Source organism: Anomaloglossus baeobatrachus, chromosome 3, assembly GCF_048569485.1.
Source record: "Anomaloglossus baeobatrachus isolate aAnoBae1 chromosome 3, aAnoBae1.hap1, whole genome shotgun sequence".
Classification (NCBI taxonomy): domain Eukaryota; kingdom Metazoa; phylum Chordata; class Amphibia; order Anura; family Aromobatidae; genus Anomaloglossus; species Anomaloglossus baeobatrachus.
Genome location: NC_134355.1, coordinates 465,355,756 through 465,380,197, shown reverse-complemented (window position 1 = coordinate 465,380,197; position 24,442 = coordinate 465,355,756). Strand labels below are relative to the sequence as shown.

Below are 24,442 nucleotides of genomic sequence, written 5' to 3'. Positions count from 1 at the left end.
GCAGCGGGGAGTCGGCAGGACCGGAGACCGAAGATCAGCACCACATACAGCAACGCAAGGGACAGGTGAGCATAAAGTTCCCGTTCTCCATGTGTTATCACGGGTAACACACGAAGAACACACGTTGTGCCATAAAAACAGCACACAGAGGACAATACGCACCTTTGACACATCCGTGAGAAACGTGAGTGATTTTCACGGACGTGTGAAGGGGGCCTTTGGCTGGTTTTAGACGTCCGTGTTTCAGGTACGTGTTATTATTTGCTGTTAATCACACGTACGTACGTGTTTTCACACGGACCGTGTGACCTCTCATGACCCCGCACGCACGCAGAAATGCCAGTTTTTCCTCTGGCAGCACGGGTGTCACACGGATTGCACACTGATGTGATTCGTGTGACATCAGTGTGACACGTACCACAGAAAACACAGGTCTTTTTAATAAAAAGATTTTCTATATTTACCTCTCTCCAGCGATTCTGTCTCCGGTTCTGCTGCCTCCCACTCCTTATTGCCGCTCATTATACTCACTGAATATTCAGTGCCCTGTGGAGCTGAAAGCAGCAACATTGTGGGGACTTCAGTGCCGGGGACCGCATCGCTGGGTGAGTATACAGCAGAGTGAGAGAGTGTGTGTGTGTGTGTGTGTGTGTGTGTGTGTGTGTGTAGTGAGAACCTGGAAGCCGTAACATCGCGGGGACAGCATCGGGGACTAATCACAGTCCCCAATGAACTCTGATGAACCCGTGAAGCTGTAGCGCGAGTGTCGCGGGGGTCATCAGGATGTCATCAGAGTTCATTGGGAATTCCGATGACCTCCTGGATGTCACTGTGCTTGCAGAATACTAACCTGTCTCCGCAGTGCTGTCCTCGGTGGTGCTGAGTGCGGTGAATAATCGATGAATATAATGAGCGTCGGTCAGGAGCGGGAGGCAGCGGAGCCGGAGACAGCAGGTAAATATGGAAAATCTTTTTATTTCACAGACACGTGTTTTCTCCGGTCCCTGTCACACGTATGCAAACACGGATGTCACACATGTGCCACAAATGACACACGTGTGACCATAACCATGCGTGTGACTGGTACCTGATTAAACACGGACGTCTGAAACCAGCCTAACAGTTACAGTAGCTGAATTGCCACTTTTAGTTTACTTGCATTTCCTATATATTACTAATAGCTAGCAGTCACTGAGTCTCTGTTTACCTTTTAATGCATATGATTAGTATTTTTTTAGCTAAATGTTGCTTTTTAAAAATATTTTAGTAGGGTTGCCTTGCATTCTTTTAATACCTGTTTTGTGGTTTTTGGATCTGCTGAATTAAAATCTGGGAAAAAGGAGCCAGCACGATCTGAAATTGGCATGCATCATATAAAAAGTGAAAATTCACAGATTTATTCCAACTGTACTATAATAAAAAAATGAGATTTTTAGCAAATGAATGAAAATCTGGAAGATCAATCCCCGCACCCATCATACCGCATATATGGGTATGCATGTCTGTGAAAGCCAAGTCCATTCACACTTTTATATCTTCTATCTGTTGCTGCATTACTGAGTAATACACTGTTTAGATCACATGCAAATGAGGTATTAAGTGCTCAGAGTGTGACAGAGCACTTTTTGAGCCTCTGCCTCCCAAATTTTGTTTTCTCACCTAGCATCAGCCTTTTAAGCTTGATTGGAAGCTCACGGTTTCACTTCTTTGCCTGGCACACAGCGAATGAACCATCAATCAAGTTAATAAGGCTAGTACCAAGCCAGGAAACAGTCAGTGGCTTAACAAGAGACCTTGGCCCTTCCTGCATGTTGATCAGATGTATGAACCTTTTTAGAGTTCTAAATCCTATAAACACATACGGAGTTGCCACCATCCTTCCTCTACATTATGGAGGAATGGCCCCCATCCTGGGCACCTTCATGGTAAATATGTCCCCCCATCCTAGTAAATATGTCCCCTAGCGTGGTATATGTGTCCCCCATCCTGGTACTTATGTTCCTCATCCTGGTATGTACTGTATCTCTCCCATCCTGGTATACATTTCTACCATCTTGGGCCCCATCCTGGTATACCTGTCTCCCATCTTGACACAAATGTCCCCATCTTGGCATATATGTCGTTATCATTGTCCCCATCCTGGTATACATGTCCTTATCTTGGGCCCATTCCTGATATGTAAGTCCTTATTCTGGGCCTTATCTTAGTACATATAGTCCCTGTTCTTTCTCCAGCTCATAAAAAAATCCCTTTCTACTCACCCTCTCAGGCTCACATGTTGAGCAGCATCCTCCTGTGTAACCAGCGTAGTAGCTTGCAGCTGATATCACGTACCTGCTATGGCAAAGCGTGAAATCATGCGTCCCCAGTCACAGGCACATTAAATAGAGGACGGCAGTGTGTATCGCAGTGCAGGGACCCGACGGGTCTTTTGGCCACAATGCATCTCAGCTAGATCTGCATCTTTGGACGTACATCCAGCTGAAGTAGGCGCTGGGGTCGGCGGGCCCACTAGACGCCCCTGTGACCGCGATCGTTATGCCCATGGAAACATGTCATTTCTACAAAGTCTCCTCATTTCAGGGGCTCAAAAGTAATTGAACAAAATTAACTTTACCATAAATAAAATGTTCACTTTAATACATTGTAGAGAATCCTTTGTAGGCAATAACTGCCTGAAGTCTGGAAGCCATGGACGTCACCAAATGCTGGGTTTCCTCCTTTGTGATAATTTGCTGACCTTTACTGCAGCTGACTTCAGTTGTTGCTTGTTTGTGGATTGTTCTGCTCTATATTTAGTTTTAAGCATGTGAAATGCATGCTCGATGGAGTAGAGTTCTGGTGATTGACTCACCCATTGCCAATTCTTTGCCTTAAAAACGTCCTGGGTTACTATTGCAGTATGTTTTCGGTTATTGTCCATCTGTACTATGAAGTGCTGTCCAATCTGGCTGCATTTGGTTAAATCTAACCAGAAAGTATAGCCCTGTTGTAGCCTAGGGCCATTGGAAGCCATGCATGCACGGCCATCACACTGCGTCCACCATAATTTACAAAGGATGGGTGTGCTTTCTCCATAGTTTCCGCTTCTCATGATTCTTGTACAGGTTGATTTTAGTTTCATCTTTCCATACAATGCTTTTCCAGTACTGTGGTGGCTTAATAGATGTCTTTTGACAAAGTCTAATCTGGCCTTTCTATTTTTAAGGCTGATTAATGATGTGTAACTTGTTATGAACCCTGTGTATTTGGTCTTTTGCGGCCTTCCCGTTATAGTACACTTAAATACTGAAACACCTGCTTACTGGATAGTGTTCTTCACTTTGGAAGTTGTGAAGGTTTTTTTTCTTCACCATGGAATGGATTCTGCGATTATTCACCACTGTTGTCTTCTTTGGACAAGACATGGAGGCGTCTTTGAGCTCTCAAGCTCACCAGTGCTTCTTTTTAGAATGTAGCAAGCCATGATTTGGCCACTCCTAACATTTCTGCTATCAAACTGATGAATTTCTTCTTTTATTCAGCCTAACGATGGTCTGTTTCTCTTCCCTTGAGAATTCCTTTGACCGTATGTTGTGGATTCACAGCAAAAGTTTCCAAATGCAAATGCCTCACCTGGAATCAAGTCCAGACTTTTTACCTTCTTAAGTGATGATGGGTTAACAGGGGAAATTGCCCCTGCAGCCAATAGCAAAGTTTTGAGATAATTGTCCAATTACTTTTGGTCCCATGAAAAAGAGGCAGCTACATATTAAGGTGCTGTCATTTGTAAACCTTAATCCAATTAGGATCCAATTACTCTCAAATTAAAGCTGGGAGTCTAAAATGTAAGCCCTACTGAAAATATAACTGTTTCTTGAATATGTTTTGGTAAACAGCTAAAATGCTAAAACTTGTGTCACAGTCCAAAAATTTTGGGATTTAATTCTATTTAATTCTTCTTGATCGATTATCCATATATCTGCCCAATCCTTTTTCTCTCACTAATCTCTAATTAAAGATTTTATCTAATTACAAAATGTTTCTGTTGATTGGCTCCGGACACATTTTCTCTACACATTGCTCTTTCTTTACTCTTTTTGAGTTCTATTTGTCTCTTTTTTTAAAATTTTTATTCTACTTTTGACCAGTCTTTACATCAATATTGATCCTTCTTCTGCCACGGTTTGTTTGCTTCTTCTGCCACGTTCCTCATTGAGGTTCATTTCAATACTCTGTGTCCACTCCTTCAGACACCAAGAACAATCACTCATCTTAATTTTCAACACAAACTATTTAAAATCTCTTGATTTCTTTTTTTTTTCTTTCTTTCATTTCAATTTCGGTTCTCATAGCCACACATATGAATCTCCCATCTTGGAGATTAAATTAGCCCCACTTCAAGACAAGTTCCAATCTCTATAGTCATACTATCCTTTTAGCTCCAATTATATTTTTTCCATGTTCGTCTAGTTCAGACCTGGGCAAGGGGTGGCCCGCGGGCCACATCCGGCCCGCCTACTGTCTGTGACCAGCCCGCCCGTCTTCAGCCAGTGCAGAGGAGCCGGGCTGCTGCATGCCGGGCAGGGAAAGATCCTGCAGCTCCGCACAGTGTAGGCAGCGGAATGCAGGAATCTCTCCTCTGTTCCCTGCCAGGCACCTTTCTCTGTGACACACGCGCGCGCTCTGATATTGTCAGTACGGCGCGCGTGTGTCATTTTAAAAGTTCCCGGCCGGCAGGAAAAGAAGCAGCACAGCAGCCGGGGCCTAAAGAGAAGCAGCGGCGGGGGCCCGTACAAGAACAGCATCGCCGCAGCCAGGGCCCGTACAAGAGAAGAAGCAGCTCAGCGGGGGGCCTGTACGGAGGTGCCTGAGGACGATAAGAAGGGAGAGGTAAGTAGTGACTAATAAGCTGAGGAGAGGACAATGGGGGGGGGCTGGTGACTAATACTGGGGATTTAGTTTTACAGGTGTAGTGGTGTAGTATATAGTGGTGTAGTATATGGGGTGTAGTGATGTGGTATATTACAGATGTAGTACATAGGGGTGTAGTATATTACACGTGTAGTATATAAGGGTGTAGTGGTGTAGTTTAATACAGGTGTAGTATATAGGGGTGTAGTGATGTAGTTTATTACAGGTATATATAGGGGTGTAGTGGTGTAGTTTATTACAGGTGTAGTATAGGGGGGTGTAGTGATGTAGTATATTACAGGTGTAGTATAGGGGGTGTAGTGATGTAGTATATTACAGGTGTAGTATATAGGGGTGTAGTGATGAAGTATATTACAGGTGTAGTATATGGGGGGTGTAGTGATGTAGTATATTACAGGTGTAGTATATGGAGGGGGTGTAGTAATGTAGTATATTGGGTAGAACTGAGTTAACTATATTAGTCCGTCCCTCTAAAACCATCCCAATTTCTCATGCAGCCCCATTGGAAAATTAATTGCCCACCCCTGGTCTAGTTACTTTCTCCACATGCCGTATAAGCCGATCTGAGTATAAGCCAACCCGAGTATAAGCTGAGGCCCCTAATTTTACCAGCAAAAACTTGGAAAACGTATTGACTCAAGTATAAGCCTAATGTGGGAAATGCAGCAGCTACTGGTAAATTTCAAAAATAAAAATAGATACCAATAAAATGTAATGTGCCCCATACTTGTTTCCTGTAGTAATGTGCCCATCCCTGTGCCCCATCCTTGTGCCCTGTAGTAACATGTCCATACTTTAGTAATGTCTTCATGCCGATCCCCTTCTTGTCCCCTATTATGCCATTGTTCACGTACACACTAAACAAATTCTTCTCACCTGTCCTCCGATCCCTCCGTGTCCTCTTACTTGCTTATTGCATACTGCAGGCACATAGACCCAGGGGCGTAACGATCGCGGTCGCAGAGGTCGCCACTGCGACCGGGCCCGCAGGGTTATAGGGGCCCGGCAGCCGCTCTGCAGAGCCGGCTGCCGGGCCCCTATGTGTAGTGCCACTATGTAGTGGCCGACTGCGCGACCGTTAGGGGGCCGGCCTGTGAGTCAGGGGGGCCCAGTGTCTGCAGGGGGGCAGAGGGGCCCCTGACCTGGAGAGGCCACCAGGCGTTCCTGGCTGCTGCAGAGGAGATGTGCTCCGACCTGCACGGCAGACGGAAACCATCCCTACCAGGACCTGCGATGATGTCACGCCCATGTGACTGTGTGGGAGGAGACACAGGATGCCGGGAGAAAGCAGGAGAAGATACTTCGAACACATGAGTGGTAATGAGAAAAGAGGGGACATGAGGGGAGGAGCTGCAGGGTGAGTGGGATATGAGGGCTGCAGACTGTGACAGAAGCATGTGAAGGGTGCAGAGTGTTTGAGAGGGGTAAGTTGGGGTACAGGCAGGGTGAGATATGTGGGTCAGGGTGTGTGTGTGATATGGGGGTGCAGGCTGTATAGGGAGCAGGGTGTGTGACATATGGGGGCAGGGGCATAACTACCGCAGTCGCAGGGGTCAGAAGGAGCTGAGAGGTACTTGTTTTTTTATTTTGTTGGTTGCATGACACATATAGGCCCGGGGAAGCTGGCTGCATGACACATGGAGGCCCTGGTGGGGCCGGCTGGCAGGCTGCATTACACATAGAAGCCCTGGGGGCTGGCTGCATGACACATGGAGGCCCTGGGGGGCTGGCTGCATGACACATCTAGGCCCTGGGGGGGCTGGCTGCATGACACATGGAGGCCCTGGTGGGGCAGGCTGCATTACACATAGAAGCCCTGGGGGCTGGCTGCATGACACATGGAGGCCCTGGGGGGGCTGGCTGCATGACACATCTAGGCCCTGGGGGGGCTGGCTGCATGACACATGGAGGCCCTGGGGGGGCTGGCTGCATGACACATGGAGGCCCTGGGGGGGCTGGCTGCATGACACCTGGGGGGGCTGACTGCATGACACATGGAGGCCCTGGGGGGGCTGGCTGCATGACACATGGAGGCCCTGGGGGGGCCGGCTGCATGACACATGGAGGTCCTGGGGAAGCTGGCTGCATGACACATGGAGGCCCTGGGGGGGCTGGCTGCATGACACATGGAGACCCTGGGGGGGCTGGCTGCATGACACATAGAGGCCCTGGGGGGGGCTGGCTGCATGACGCATAGAGGCCCTGGGGGGGCTGGCTGCATGACGCATAGAGGCCCTGGGGGGGCTGGCTGCATGACGCATAGAGGCCCTGGGGGGGCTGGCTGCATGACACATATAGGCCCGGGGGAAGCTGGCTGCATTACACATGGAGACCCTGGGGGGGCTGGCTGCATGACACATAGAGGCCCTGGGGGGGGCTGGCTGCATGACGCATAGAGGCCCTGGGGGGGCTGGCTGCATGACGCATAGAGGCCCTGGGGGGGCTGGCTGCATGACGCATAGAGGCCCTGGGGGGGCTGGCTGCATGACACATATAGGCCCGGGGGAAGCTGGCTGCATTACACATGGAGGCCCTGGTGGGGCTGGCTGCATGACACCTGGTGGGGCTGGCTGCATGACACATGGAGGCCCTGGTGGGACTGGCTGCATAATACATGGAGGTCTATGGGACTGCATAATAAACATGAAGGACACCTTATACATAGACTATAGTAGCGCATTATACATGGAGGTCTATGGGGCTGCATTATAATACATATAGGACTATGGGGGCTACATTATAATATATGGAGGACTATGGAGGCTACCTTACACATGGTCTGTGGGGGTGCATTATAAAGCATGGGGGACTGTGGTGCAGTATAAAATATGGAGAACTATGGGAAATGCATTATAATACATGGAGGACTATGGGGGTGCATTCTAATATATAAAGGGTTATGTGGGACCCTTTATACTATATGGAAGGCTATGTGGGGGCCATTATAGTATTTGGAGAACTATATATGAGGGAGGAAAAATATACAAGTATGGGATGGGAATGTTTTGTGCTGAGGGAAGAGGGCTCTTTCCCATGCTCTGCTATACATCTCTCAGCACCCAGCTTTCCCATGCTCTGCTATACATCTCTCAGCACCCAGCTTTCCCATGCTCTGCTATACATCTCTCAGCACCCAGCTTTCCCATGCTCTGCTGTACATCTCTCAGCACCCAGCTTTCCCATGCTCTGCTGTACATCTCTCAGCACCCAGCTTTCCCATGCTCTGCTATACATCTCTCAGCACCCAGCTTTCCCATGCTCTGCTATACATCTCTCAGCACCCAGCTTTCCCATGCTCTGCTATACATCTCTCAGCACCCAGCTTTCCCATGCTCTGCTATACATCTCTCAGCACCCAGCTTTCCCATGCTCTGCTATACATCTCTCAGCACCCAGCTTTCCCATGCTCTGCTGTACATCTCTCAGCACCCAGCTTTCCCATGATCTGCTATACATCTCTCAGCACCCAGCTTTCCCATGCTCTGCTATACATCTCTCAGCACCCAGCTTTCCCATGCTCTGCTATACATCTCTCAGCACCCAGCTTTCCCATGCTCTGCTATACATCTCTCAGCACCCAGCTTTCCCATGCTCTGCTATACATCTCTCAGCACCCAGCTTTCCCATGCTCTGCTATACATCTCTCAGCACCCAGCTTTCCCATGCTCTGCTGTACATCTCTCAGCACCCAGCTTTCCCATGATCTGCTATACATCTCTCAGCACCCAGCTTTCCCATGCTCTGATATGGGAAAGCTGGGTGCTGAGGGAAAGATGTATGACAGAGCATGGGAAAGCAGGGTGCTGATAGAGGGATTTTAGATCATGGGAAACCTGGGTGCTGTGGGTAAAAGCCAAGTGTCAGCATCATTATCCCGTACCCTAAGTGTTGTGTACATGGAGGGGGGCCCCGGTCCAAAGTTTGCACCAGGGCCCATCAAACTCTAGTTACGCCACTGCATAGACCCCTCGATGATCTCAGACGATTCAGGTGGGCGCCGCTCCCATCAGCACTTTATTTACTTCAGTTGAATGATTTGCAAATCATTCAACTGAAGTAAAGTGCTGACGGCAGCAGCGGCCCCGTGTACTGGACGACATCATCGAGGAGTCTAGATGCCTGCAGTCCGCAAGAAGTATAAAGAAAAGGCAGAAGGGGGAGAAACAGTGCATTTGTTTTGGGCATTAATAATATCTTTATTTTAATGGACTTTTTGTGTATAGTTTGCCATTTTGCTCTATAGAGGGTTATGCTTTATATTGTGCTTTTTTTGCAGTGTCCTCCATACACTATATTGTAGACAAAATACTAATATATTTAGACATTGTTGTTTCACTCATAGTGTCGCTTTGTTGTTTTGTCTATTTGTCCTTTTTTTACAAGTTTGGCATAAAGAGCAGAGAGATATCTGTATAGGCTGCTCCGCAGTGGAAAGAGAATTATTTTACTTATCAGGGACTAACTTTATTAACAACTACACATAAAATTTTAAATTACATGATGCTTAAATGGTTGGTTTGATGATGTCATAGTTTTTACTAATTTCGTTATTTCTTTGTTTCTTCTTTTGTGTATGTCTGTATTTTTTGTGCTTGATGAAAACCTAATAAAAATTATTGAATCATAAATTGGGAGCATGTCGCCCTAGATATTCATCCCCAAGTGCACTCTCTATGGGGACAAATGCAGACTGTGCCAGGTAACAATTTTAAGTAAACCGAATAAAGTACAAAATGTCTGTTATTATCTTTGAATTTATGTTTTTTTCTGCAAACAGGAACCAAAAGGAGAAGCTTGAGTAGTATGGAGACGTGCCAAAACCTCATGACTTGGACCACTTGTGATTGCTGGAGAAGACATGAGGTTTGCACTAAATAAGGTGAATGATCTGCCAATAATTCATCCATTTAAGTGAGATCTATATATGATTGGGTAGAAACATGGGCCAGGTCAGGCTCCAGGTTTTTGTGGGCCCCGGGTGAAAGAGTCTCAGTGGGCCCCATACACAAGCAGACACGCAAATACACAGATACGTACACATACATATTTAAAGACAAATTCACAAAAAAATACACAGAGACAAACATAAATCTATACACAGTCATATACACTGACATACATAAATATACACATCATCCATACACACACATTAGAGATATTATTAATATAGGGAATCCGGCAGCAGCCTCACTCACCTCCCTGCTTGTTTCCAGTCCAGCTCTTCCCGGTGATGTGGCTGTACCGTGCTCATTGGTGGCCGTCACTAACAGATATGGCCATGCACAGTGCACACTGACACTGCTGTACATACATCACAGGAGGGGCTAGGGGCTACAATATATAAATGACAGGAAAGGGCTGGGGGCATAGGCATTACTGTGGGTGCATACATGTTACTGAGATGCATACGTATTACTGGGGGGCATAGATTTTACTGGGGTAGCATACAGCTCTGTGGGGCATACACATTACTGGGGTGGGGGTACAGAGCTCTGTGGGTCCACACATACGGCTCTGGGGTGACACCGCATACGGCTCTGGAATGGCAGCATATATGGCTCTGTGGGTCCCATACAGCTCAAGGGGGGTCACCTACTGCTCTGAGAGGGCCCATACAGCTCAGGAGTGGGGGCCCATACAGATCGGGGGGGGGGGGGAGAACGTATAGCTCAGGCGTGGAGACCCATACAGATCGGGGGGGGTGGAACGTATAGTTCAGGAGTGGAGGCCCATACAGCTCAGGTGGAGGGGGCCCCCATACAGATCGGGGGATGGAACATACAGCTCAGGTGGAGGGGGGGCCCCATACAGATGAGGGGAGGGAGGGCAGGGGGGGACATACAGCTCAGGTGGAGGGGGGGCCCATACGGATCGGAGGCGGTGGAGCGGGGGGCCATACAGTGCATACATACTCTGTGCTCAGTGTGCTGGCTGGAGCTGCGCTCTGGCTCCTCTTCATATGAGTATGCAAAATTGACAGTGGGCGCCTATAAGTCATGGAACGTGTATATATCTCCACTTTAGTTCTGTATAATTTATTATATGCATTATGAGAACATTTTTTACTACTCCCTACATTACTCAAATATCAACCAGTTATTTTATACGATCAGGTTTGATATATTATGTATATACAGTCATGGCCAAAAGTTTTGGCACCTTTTAAAACTGTTCCAGAAAATGAAATATTTCTCCCAGGAAATTATTGCAATTACATGTTTTGTTATACATATGATTATTTCCTTTGTGTGCATTGGAACAACATGAAAAAAGGCAAATTGGATATAATTTCACACAAAACTACAAAATGCAGGACAAAATTGTTGGCACCCTCAACTTAATATTTGGTTGCACACTCTTTAGAATAAACAACTGGACTCAATTACTTCCTATAAGCATCAAACAACTTTTACATCTCTCAGCTGGAATTTTGGACCACTCTTTTGCAAACTGTTCCAGGTCTCTCATATCTGAAGGGTGTCTTCTGCCAACAGCAGTTTTAAGATCTCTCCACAGGTGTTCAATGGGATTTAGATCCAGACTCATTGCTGACACTTCAGAACTCTACAGTGCTTTATTACCATAACTTAGGTGCTTCCTGACGTATGTTTGGTGTCATTGTCCTGCTGGAAGACCAATGACCAAGGACGCAAACCCAGCTTTCTGAAACTGGGCACTGCGACCCAAAATTCTTTGGTAATCTTCAGGTTTCATGATTCCTTGCACACAGGCAAGGCACCAAGTGCTAGAAGCAGCAAAACAACCCCAAAACATCTTTTCACCTCCACCACATTTGACTGTAGGTTCTGTGTTCTTTTCTTTGTAGGCCTCATTCCATTTTCGGAATAAGTTTTTCCACTGTGTTTATTTAATCAGCAAACACGTTTCAACACTATACAAGTGTACAGCGGCAGATACAGCCTCCTTAAGAGCTTAATTATACTATTCATGCTTAATAGCGCTTTACAAATTAACTCAGTCCAAGAGGTCACTCAGGAACTGATAACCTACACCTACTCTATAGGCTTGTCATTGATAAAGGCCATATTTTGGCCGAAACGTTTGACGCACTTTACTGAATATGAAATAAAAATATTCAAGTATTTCACCCAATATGGGAGTGCCTCTTATCTATTCTAGCATACAGAGAATAGTCCATGAGCTGCCAGTGACTGATATTGCATGTATAAGAAAAGCTTTGTTATTTATGTATTTTTTCATGCATGTATATATGGTAAAAAACAGGAGCAAACACTAAAGAACCACAGATTCAAAACACTGATTACACCAGTACCATTTTTTGCTTACATGGAGAATCACAGACATCTGTATGAGGCCTTACACAGATTTAACAAAAAAAATGAAGAACTTACCTGGCAAGGTAGCAAACTGTCTGTGCAGTTGTTCCATAATATCGACAGCGAGCAGCGGCCTGATCTCCTGCTGCATAATTTCATCTGTAGAATTAATGAAAAATACCGATTTAGTCAGATCATTGACAAAACATACAATACGGAAGAGAAAGCAACAGCTCAGATGTTTCCATGTGATTTCTAGCTGTAAACAACCTTCTTCCTGAAAACTCTGTGTGAGTGTCTCAACTTTCCATCTCCTCTGTAGTTATGAAGCGCGAAAAATACATAACCCCATACAGACCTAGCGCAGTCATTATTCATGCATAGCTGACAATTACATCCATTCCTTGTTCCACTCTGAGAACCGAGCCTTGCTAACCTCAGCGCACAGCCTGTGACCAGCCTTTGCCCCTGAGCAGTCTATGAAAACCAGGCTTGGTTTGGCGTTGAATGGCTTTGCTGTGTGGTAGACAGCCGCCAGGACCGAGTGCCTGCATCAGGCTGCACTACGTACACTGGGACCTCTTTGTTATACACTGTGCTCACTGGATATTCAGAAGTTTATTCATTGATGATTCTGTTATAGTGAAAAATACTGCCATGGAATTAGCAATTACTGTAACTAATGCTAAAAATAAAGAATAAAGCTGATTCTGGTCACATCTCGATATGTAGCGTAGGAGAAATCCACATCAAAGTCCATCACTGTACACAAAAACACATAAAGTGCATGTTCAGACCGTGATGGTGTCACATAGGAAAAAGAAAACGATGCTGGATCAGCTGAAAGGGGAGAAAATGAGGTGAATTTTCCCTTACATCACTGACTGCGTCTCTTGTTCCTATTTCCTCTTCTAAACCACTTTGTTATATTACATTGCTGGAGCACAAGACGTCCAAGGCTGAATCATAGTGAAAATGTAGATATGTGCAATACACACTCTGCTACTGAGAAGAAGCTAAGAATACAGTAAGGTGGATCGAATGGGTTCTGGAACTGGGCCAGACTGGATAATACAAGAACAAGTCATTCTGGGAACCACAATATTGATTTTTCTATTCACATTTTATAGATTCATTATTGAGAGCAAATGCGAATAATAGAAGCAGATTCCCAGTTGTTGTCTACGGGTACATTACAGAATACAATAAGGTGGATTATCGAATGAGTTCTGGAACTGAACCAAAATGGATAATACAAGAACAAGGCATTTTGTGGACCGCACTATTGATTTTTGTATTCATATTCTATAGATTCTTTACTCAGAGTAAAATAATAACAAGCAAAAATGAATAATAGAAGTAGATTACTAGTTTTTGTGTACAGATACATTAAATTCAGAATATACTAAGGTGGATTATCGAATAGGTTCTGGAACTGAAAAAGAATGGATAATACAAGAAGAAGGCATTCTGTGAACCGCAATATTGATTTTTGTATTCACATTCTTTAGCTTCTTTACAGACAGCAAAATAATAAGCAAAAATGAATAATAGAAGTAGATTCCCAGTTGCTGTCTATGGGTACATTACAACAGATTACTTTGCAGTGTCTTTCTTGATGGAAAAAAATGTAAATATCAATATTGTATGCTTAGAGTCATACTGGGGGCTTCTAGAAGTATGTTTGACTCCATTGTTCTGCTGAAAGACTCATGACCTAGGATGCAAACCCAGCTTTCTAACACTGGGCACTACTTTGTGACCCAAAATTCTTTTGGTAATGTTCAGGTTTCATGATTCCTTGTACACAGTCAAGAAACTCAGTGCCAGAGGCAGCAAAACAACCCCAAAACATCTTTGAACCTCCACTATGTTTCACTGTAGGTACTGTGTTTTTTTTTCTTTGTAGGCCTCATTCTATTTTCAGTTAACAGTAGAATTGTGGGAATTGATTGACATCATTCCATGCCTAGTAAGACCTCCATTAATATGAATGACGTCCATTCAGTGCTGCTATGTCTGTTAGGTTTCCCACATCTGTGTTTCGCTGTCCATATTTGAATCATGATGCATAGACAAGTCATGGGTCTCCCAGCCGGAGCATAACAGCCTTATAGTCAAATATTAAGCTGTCGTGTTTGAGTGCATGCTCGAACTGAGAATCACAAAGGTGTGAATTTGGCCTTATCGTCAGTGCTGAACAAACACCATGCCATAAATGTGTAGTAAATGCCGGCCACACCAATAAGACCTGCAACTAGCTTCAGATTGGGACCTCATTGTGAGTTATAGTCAACTGACAGATATTTGTAATTCCCATATGAATGAATAGGAATTCTGTCCATCTCTACACTGACATTGGTGCAAAACGAGGCCTAATTTTTGAGATAGATACAGGTCCTGGTCGTGAAACTTTTATATACAATATATTAATGTATAGTGTTATGAAAAAGTATCCTGTGAACTTTTCCATGTTACACCCATAAATTTAAATGCATTTTCTTGGGATGTTATGTAAAATACAAATTAGCAAGTATTTGTGAAGTGTAAAGGAAATGATTCATGGTTTTCTAAATATTTTACAAATATAAATCTGAAAATTGTGATGTTCATTTGTATTCAGCCCCCTGTAGTCTGATGTCCCTAAATAAAATCCTAAGTGACCAATTATCACCAGAAGTCACCTAATTAGTAAATTGAATCCACCTGTGTGCAATTTATTCTCAGTATAACTACAGTTGTTCTGTGAAGGCTTCAGAGGGTTTTTTAAGAACATTAGGAATTAAACATCATCATGAAAACCAAGGAACACACCAGACAGGTCAGGGCTAAAGTTATTGAAAAGAGGAAAGCGGGACTATAAAAAAATAGCCTAAGCTCTGAACATTTCACAGGGCACTATTCAATCCATCATCCAAAAATGGAGGGAGTATGTCACAATGGCAAATCTCCCAAGCATGGCCGTCCACCTAAACTGACACCACAAGCAAGGAGAGCACTAGTAATATAAGCAGCCAAGAGCTCCATGGTCACTCTGGAGGAGCTCAAGTGAGAGAATCTGTCCACAGGACAATAATTGGTCCTATACTTCACAAATGTGGCCTTTATGGAAGAGTGGCAAGAAAAAGCCATTTTTTTTAAAGCAAACCATAAGGCCACGTGAACACATTGAGTATTTGGTGAGTTTTTTATCTTAGTATTTGTAAGCCAAAACCAGGAGTGGGTAAAGAATGCAAAAGTAGTCCACGTGTATCTATTATACTTCTCTGATTGTTCCACTCCTGGTTTTGGCTACAAATACTGAGGTAAAAACCTCCCCAAATACTCAACATGTGTACGTGGTCTTAGAGGTCCTGTTTGCAGTTTGAAAACAGTCATATAGGGAACATAGTATGTGCTCTGGTCAGAAGAGACAAAAGTACAACTTTGTGGGCTACATTTCAAAATGCTATGTGTGGCAGAAAACTAACACTGCACATCACACTGAAACACCACACCCACTGTCAAACATGGTGGTGGCAGCATCTTGCTGTGTAGATGTGTATCTTCAGCAGGAACAGAGATGTTGATCAGAATAGATGGGAAGAGGAATGGAGCTAAATGCATGGCATTACTGGAGTAAAACCTGTTAGAGGCTGCAAAAGACTTGAAACTGGGGTGTAGGTTCACCTTCCAGCAGGACAGTAACTCTAAACATACTGCCAAAGCTATGGCATCACCTCTTTCAGCCATCTTTGTCCTCCATCTTCTGAAGCCGCGGTGCATGACGTTTCCGACGTCATACACACTCACTGGCATTCAGGTCCTGAGCAGGCACACTTTGATCTGCCCTGAGCAGGGCAGATCAAAGTTTTGTAGTGCGCCTGCGCAGGAGCGGCGAGTGTGTATGATGTAGACGAGTAATGTACACAGGCTTAAGAAAGAGAACGAGATGGCCGAAAGAGGAGGCACCGGCACCGGACAACGGAGATGCCCATATGGCCAACCTCGCAACCGTTAGGTAAGTATTATAAAGTGTTTTTTATGTTCTCACGTTAGAATGCTGTGTATAAGAGCCCGGTGGTGGTGGCCGCAGCTTATAGGGCAAAAAAGTGGTGACAGGTTCCTTTTAAGGCAAGAACAATGTTTAGTGTAAAGATAAAATCTGAAATATAATTTCTGTGAAGCTATTTAATAGTAAAGACACACATGGTAGTCATACTGTAAGCAAACGTGGTGACAACATTGGCTTTTCAGCAAACTGATGTAGCCATTAATGGCCATGCAATTCTGTTGGTAAACAGCAGCTTATCCACAAAACAACATTGAATTTGAAAGCACCGATTTCCGCCGGAACAAAAAAAAACTATGTCGTTTTTTTTGGGGGGGGGGTATCACGGTTGCTGTGTGTAGACCAATGCATAATGAGCAACAGTACAATGGTTATTGGGGTCTTAGATGCCCATATACCCTAGAAGACTTGTTCGTTTGAGAGGTATCTTTCCAGGCTCCTCCACATACATGGACATTAAGCTCAGTGGAGCATTCATCTGTTTTCAGTGGGAGATGGGAGAAAACCCCAGTAAACAACCCTGGTTGGGGCTAAAAGTCAAGTTCCCCGATCCTTATCTCCATCATCATAGTCATCGAAAAGTGGATAGGCTGGTTATTGGGGTCATAGATGCCCATACACACTAGAAGACTTGTTCGTCTGACAGGTATCTTTCCAGACTCCCCCATATACATGGACATTAAGCTCAGTGGAGCATTCATCTGTTTTCAGTGGGAGAGGGGAGAAATCCCCAGTAGACAACATTGGTAGTGGCTAACAGTCAAGTTCCCTGATCCTTATCTCCACTGTCGTCATTGAAAAGTGGATAGGCTCATATACACAATATATGATGGTTTGGACTGAGCAAATCAGTGAGTTTTAATCTAATGAGCCACTAAAAATAATTGTTCATCCATGGCAGGTCACCATCATACATACCACATTAAGAATAACATTAGTCGATATTAGCTGCCTAATTAATACATGATGTATGAAGGACATGAAATATAGTTAGAATTCATTTTGTTCTGTACTAATATGCTCTACTTATTCTGTTCTATCACATTTATAGTAAAGACAGATAAACGTCAGGAAGTGGTCACAGATCTTTGCAGAAAAATCACGAAACAGCCATATAAGACACATATGAAGATGCAAATCCACAAAGATACATCTATCATGTAGCTCTGTGTAAACTAACAGTATGAGAGAGCATGTGTACCTACATTTCCTAGCGGCGTATTCAAGATTAAGGCACCTTCCAAGGAAATAGTGATATGATGCCATCTCTCTTTCTGTTATTCGTACCAAGGTGAATAGCTTTACATTCTTTGGCATCTGCTGGCCACATCTTGAACACCAGTATGACATGGGCAGAGGCGGAAGGAGCTGTGATATGGAGCCTGCACGGCACACAGTCTTATTCCCAAGCCAGCCACTTATCTCTCTTAAGACTTCAGACGGATATATCCTTAGGAGACAACTCACTGGTGAAGCAGGTTAATACCTTTGTAGCTTAATGGCTGTTGTGTCTTCCTTATAAAGTCAGCGATCATCCTTATTGCAGAAAACACTTTGCTGTGAAAGTATATTAAAAGAGTAGGCTGCATAATGATGCAGTAATTCTAAGGGATTGTGCTAAATTCTAATATCAAGGGATAAAGATGTGGAGAGGCTAGTGCATAATCATACAACATATCTATCTGTAATGACTGAGCCAAAAGCATAACTACCATAGACACATGGTGACCCTATAAATAGGACCCATAAATATGGGGTGTCCCAGCTCCGCTTGTGCGAAAGGTTCTAAATATTAGGGCTCCTCACACCACCGTATAAATCATCCGAATGCTATATGATTTTCTATCGGATAGCACTCAAACAAATGTTATTCAATGGGGTAGTGCTGATGATTGATTTTTTTTCAGTCTGTGAAAAAAATCCCAGCATGCTACAATTTCACTTCGGAATCGCATGGGTCAAAGTAAACAATCGGATGCCGTACGGAGCCACAGTATTGCATTCAATACTTACCGAAATATTACAATTCTGTAAGATGGGAAACTGTAAATGTTCCTATACATGATTAATAGCTGCCAGGTAAAAAAACGGATTGCACATGGACCGCACACGAATGACAAGTGAGAAAAAAAAATCAGACCACTTTTCTGGAGGAAAATAGGACCTTTTTTTTTTATACTCATATTCACCCTAGCCCTAAACTCACTAACGGTGTAACCTTATATATTGAAAAACAGGTGTGAGGATGAGGTACAGACAGCCTACATGGGCGGCACGGTGGCTCAGTGGTTAGCACTAGTCTTGCAGCGCTGGGGTCCTGGGTTCAAATCCCACCAAGGACAACATCTGCAAGGAGTTTGTATGTTCTCCTCATGTTTGCGTGGGTTTCCTCCGGGTACTCTGGTTTCCTCCCACACTCCAAAAACATACAGATAGGGACTCTAGATTGTGAGCCCCAATGGGGACAGTGTTGCCAATGTATGTAAAGCGCTGTGGAATTAATAGCGTTATATAAATTAATAAAATTATTATTAATTATTATTATTTCATCTGCCCCTTTTTCTACACGTAAGAATGTGTCCCTGTGCCTGAAGGAAAGTAACCCCTAATACATACTGACAGCCCTGGACCCAGAAGAAGCCCCCAGGGTGTGCAGTATTAATGGCTATCTGGTGGAAAACATATGCCAGAATATTACATTATATTTAAATTAAAAAAAAAAAGTTATAGTTCTCTAAAGGGACAATACATTATCAATTCTAACTACTGATAAATAGTAATGGGCAAACCCATAGATATCCGGAACCCAACTATATTTAAAAAAAAAAAATGGTTTGGGTCCTGAATTAGTTTCGGATATCTGACTGGATGCCAATCCATATATAATTCTACTCATGTGCTTTAAAATGATGGTAGAAGGGTTAGGAGGATTAGAGCAGGTGTGTTACACTTACCAATCTCCTGCACTGCGGTAACAATACTTCTGGGGCCACTCATTATCCCTCATGCAAATGCACTGGTTCACCCACCCACCGGCAGTCCCGGCGTCTGTGATTGATTGCAGTCGGACCGCGCCCCCACACTGTATGACCGCATGTCTGACTGCTTGCAATCACAGACACTGTGTGTGTCCCTATCGTGCTGTAAAAATAAATAAAACAATTGGCATAGGTTCCCCCCATATTATGATACCCAGTACAGATACAGCATATGGCTACAGGCTGCAGCCTCCAGCCATGTGCTTGCCTTGGCTGTGTATCAAAGTAGGAGGGAAACCATGTAACCACCATGTGGTTTTTTAAAAATAAATAAATAATTTAAAAAAAACGGCAGGCAGTCCCCCCCAATTTTGATACCCAGCCATGATAAAGCCAACATGGTTATTGCCCCCCCCCCAAACTAAAAATAGCAGCCTTCAAGCACCCATAATTGTTGCATCCATTAAATGTGACAACCCCTGCACTTTACCTGGCTCAACCCGATTGCCCTGAGCGGTATAAATCAGGGTAATATAGGATTAATGACAGCTTGCAGCTGCCAGTAAGACCTAGATTAGTAATGGGAGGCATCTATGAGTCCCCCCCATTACTAAAATGTAAGTGAAAAGAAATAAACACAAATAACGAAAAAATCCTTTATTTGAAATAAAATACACAAAAATTCTCTTTTACCACTTTATTAACCCCAAAACACCCAGTTCCAACCTAATCCACACGAGGTTCCATGATGAAAAAAAATTGCAGATCTGCATTGCCCCATAATATAACACTGGTCTGAGTGCTGTCTGATAAAACATTGGATAGCACTTGGCTGTGTTATATGCTTGCATAGATTGCAATGTATTGGGACACTGGAGAATGTGGAACTCAGAGTCCACAAATTAGAGTCACTGGATCCCCAATAGGTGAGAGTACCATACAACGACAATGGTTTACATCATTACAGTGGTCCTCTCTCAGTGCTTTAACCCCTTCCTCTCACCCGGATAAGACCCTATTTGCACTCCTTGTCCTCCAGCCCTTTTTAGAAATTTCTATTGAAGCATCTGGAGAATGTGGCAGTCAGAGTTTACAAAGTGGGGTCTTTAGAGCCACAGTAGGTGAGAGTAGCAAAGTTTGAATATACAACTATCAGACACTTATGGCATAGACAGGAATAACCCTATAAGCTAAGAGTCATCTGCATAAAGGCAGCCATAGATTAGTTATTAAATCATGTAATAATATACCAATGATCAATAATCTACATCATCCAGTGTGTGACCTGTACGTGACTGTGCAATGGACACACCAGACACACAGAGCAGGTGCTCACTGCTGTATAAATAGTTTGGATCAAGGCAAATCCTCAGCCGCTTTATCTCAGCATCACCGGGGGATTACCACTGAGGGAAATGGCTTTTCACTTTGATGGGAGTCACTAAGAGGAATACAGGAGGTGAATGGAAAGTCAGGTCTTTTTACTAAACTTATACCAGGTGCAGTATACAGGTTTACACACTGTCATAATTAATGTATAAATTAATACTCTCTTAAAGGCAATATACAAATCAGAAAGGCCTTGTATGAAGATGTAAATCTATTAAGTCGGATAGACAAGCAGTAAAAAACCTTTTCATGAAGCAATATTTGTATGGTAGATCAAGGTATATTTTTCTGGACCGGTCATACAAATAACAGCATTTTGTCATGAAGATTTATATGGGGTATGATATGGCCCAGAATCAGTGGTGGTCACAGATGGAAGAGGATCCTGTGCAAGAACAGTTGTCACAGACATCTTCCATTGTTTGGAGACTTGTGACAGGTTTGGGCAGAGTCTCACTTTGCCTAGTAAGACTGGAGATTAAATGTGTTTTATTTCTTTTGGGTGTGGCAAGTGTTAATATCAGTTTTCCTTGCCAGCAGCTTCTGTTTCCTTTCCTCAGGTGCATCCTGTTGGTGACCACTCTCATCCCCTATATATGGTTACATCTGCCTGTAGAGGGTGCTGGTTATGCTGATTCCTCAGTCTGAGACTTGGCCTTGAGGTAGAAGGAGCTGCTGGAAGCCTTGCTGTCTGAAGCAGTGTAGCCTGCAGTCCTGGTGTCTGATTGCAGCCAAGAAGTTGGAGTTTATCCTTTGTTTATTCCCCTATTTGTCTTCCTTCCTTTCTTGTGGTTTTAGTGCAGCGGAGGGACTAGTGTTGCTCACTGGCCATCTCACTAGTGAGGGTGAGCTCAGGGCTTTGCGAGGGCATTAGGTATCCTGCTCAGCAATGGGGTGAAAGAACCCATATAGGGCTGGCTAAGGAGTGCAGGGTCAGCTGCAGGTGAGTGTAGGAGGTGTCCATCTTCTCTGTCGTTATCTGCAGGGCCCACCACTGTTAAAGTTTCCCCTGTGAGTTTCATTGTGCACTTTACAGAAAGGATAACAGAACAATACTTTATATGATCAGTGCAAAAAATTATATAAATCAACAATTAGGTATAGCTACTGTGACGCCCTGGCAAAACCAGGTAGTCACAAATAGGCCCCCCGAATAACACCTTCCCTCACTAGGAAACACACAGCCAACCAGAAACCCTAGTCACCGTCCCTTAGGGAAAGAGAGACACACCAGTGGGCGTGACCAGGTGGTTGGACATGCCCACCCCACCCAGGGGTCCAGACAGTCCGGGGCGGGAAAACAGTAGTTCAGTTCAGTTTGGAGTTCAAGTTGGAGAGGAGTGTGTGCTGGAGCTAAGTGTAGCTCCAGCAGGAAAGTTCATGTTCAACGGTACCAGGGTAGGAGCCCTGGCAGAAGGTGGTCTCCGTCAGCAGGAGATGGGAGGATGGCTCAGCAGAACCGAGGTGGACCGGGACAGGGTTGTAGCCTGCCGGTACTGACACGGGGAACCGACCCGGAAACCGTAGCACAAAGGGGGGTACTCGCACCCTGAAACCAGAGCCGGAAACAAACAGACTGGTTAATTCACCGATTGAGGCCAGGACTAGAGGTCCTGTCCCACCCAAAGTCCCTCATAGAAGACAACAGCCCACCGATAGGGATAGGAGGTCACCGCCAGGGCCCATAGATCCCACGGGCCAGCGTCTGCGGCACGGCTCCTTAGGCCACATCCAGCCGGGAGTGGACTCCTGAGTTTCAGACTAAATGTACGAAGCTGTGGAAAAGAAGCGCAGATAGGGTATTTCCCCAATAATGTGGGGTGAGGAGGGGGGAGTAAATACTCACCAGATATAGTTGTGCAAGTCACAACCCCTTTATTCGCATGTATAGCAATGATCCCGGCTGCAGCCACCCGATGGCAGATAACAGAGGAAAATAGAGAAGGGTGATAATGCCGCGCCAATGATCACTTATGGAACCGTAAGATTAACGTATCTTTATTGGCATAGGTCTACGCGTTTCAGGAGCTCTGCTCCCTTCCTCAGGACCGTAAAGAACCAAGAAACATCAAATCTAAAATTGTGCCTACTGACATACATTAAATAGCCACATTGACGTCACAAGGACCATCCCTCTTTAAAAAAAACGAGCGGGAAAACAGGTTGCAGTGAAACATGACGTATTAAAAGCATTTGCATATACCAGATAATGAAGTATGTATATAAAAATCATATAAAGAAAATAAACCAAAAATAAACCAATATGCACAAAATAAAACAAAGGTTGTGATGTGAAATAAAATCGAAGTGTATTATATTTAAAGGTGAATCCCACTAAGCATATGCGTGGGGGCTAGAACTAACCCAATTCTGTAATAGTGCAAACATTAGAAAATACCAGAGGAGTACACCATAGCCACCGCGGCGTGTGCGAGTTATCTGTTTTAAAAAAGAAGTGGGAAGATTTTATGAAAGAATAAAAATATATATAAGAGTCTGGGTGAAGCAACCCCTAAAGGACTGTGAAAAAGAGTGAATCTGTGTATATTGTGAAACTAAAACCAAAGTAACATGAGTGGGATCGGTATGTGAGATCGCTACAGATCTTCACATACTGACGGCGGTTCACAAGAGTTCAATAGCGTGAGAAAAACTGAAACCGCGCCTGCGCCAAGGAGCTGGCAGGTTACAGAAGTTCAAGACCGTGGGAAACTAAAACAGAGCGCATGCGTCCCATCCGAGCAAAGAAACCAGTGTTAGTGCTAGTGTGTAGAAGTCCACACACATATATAAAATGTATGGGATCAAGTGAAAGTGGAAATCATATTTACAAGTCGTGATGTATCTAATCTAACCTGTAGTGATGGGCAAGAACCATCAACCCAGTAAAACAACCTGAATTACGGGCAAGTGTGTGTGATAACCCTGCTGGACGTGAACACAGAAGAAACCGCTAGTCCAATCCAGGGAACAAAGATATAAATAAAAGAAAAGTACATATACCATATAAGAGGGATGAAAACATAAAAACATATAACATCAGAATCTATTCAATAAAAACATAGCTCATAAAGGAATATAAAAAAGGAAGGGGGGGTACAATAAAAAACTGTAATGAATAAATACAAGAATATATAAAAAAATATATTTGTATATATATTAAAACCTTGATGTAGCCTATATACTGCCAATTCTAAATAGATAAAACCAGATAGGGAGTATAAAAACGTATATATATATATATATGGAAACGCATAATAGACCCTACTTAATGAAATAAATCTGTAATCTCATTAAGCCCCCGGGGTTTGAGAGTATTAAGTCTATATATCTAAAATGTCTCTTTTTTATTGAGTACCCCTATTCTGTCAGGAACATGTGGAGGTATCTGTTCAATGGGGGTAACTTTGAGTTTTATTTTCTTCCCATGCACCAGAGTGGCGTGCCGTGATAGACCATGGCGCATGAACCCCACTTTAATGTTGTGTCTGTGGGAGTTCATGCGATTATGTAGCGATTGTGTCGTCCTCCCTATATAGCGTTTTTCACAGTCACATTCTATTAAATAAATTACAAACTCAGACTGACAGGTAAGGTGCCCTTTTATCATACAGTCTGTGTCGCCCGGGGTTGAGCCAAAGTAAACCCTTCCATGTTGGATATTTCTGCAACAAATACAATTCCTAGTACAGCATCTATAAGATCCCATAATCTTATTACTAATGGCTGGATAAACCTGATTTCTTAATCTACTGGGGGCCAATTGATTCCTTAGGTTGGAAGCTCTGCGGAATGTAATCCCTGGGTGCATA

At 43.9% G+C, this 24,442-nt stretch overlaps 1 protein-coding gene across 5 annotated transcripts in view; it reads right to left on the bottom strand.

Moving 5' to 3' along the window:
- Nucleotides 1-24,442, bottom strand: part of MCF2L2 (MCF.2 cell line derived transforming sequence-like 2) — a 644,468-nt gene that overhangs the window by 522,373 nt on the left and 97,653 nt on the right. For all 5 annotated transcript variants that reach the window (XM_075340561.1, XM_075340557.1, XM_075340558.1 and 2 more), the window contains exon 2: nucleotides 12,288-12,371. In XM_075340561.1, the coding sequence (XP_075196676.1) occupies nucleotides 12,288-12,371 (84 nt within the window). The remainder of the gene's footprint in view (nucleotides 1-12,287; nucleotides 12,372-24,442) is intronic.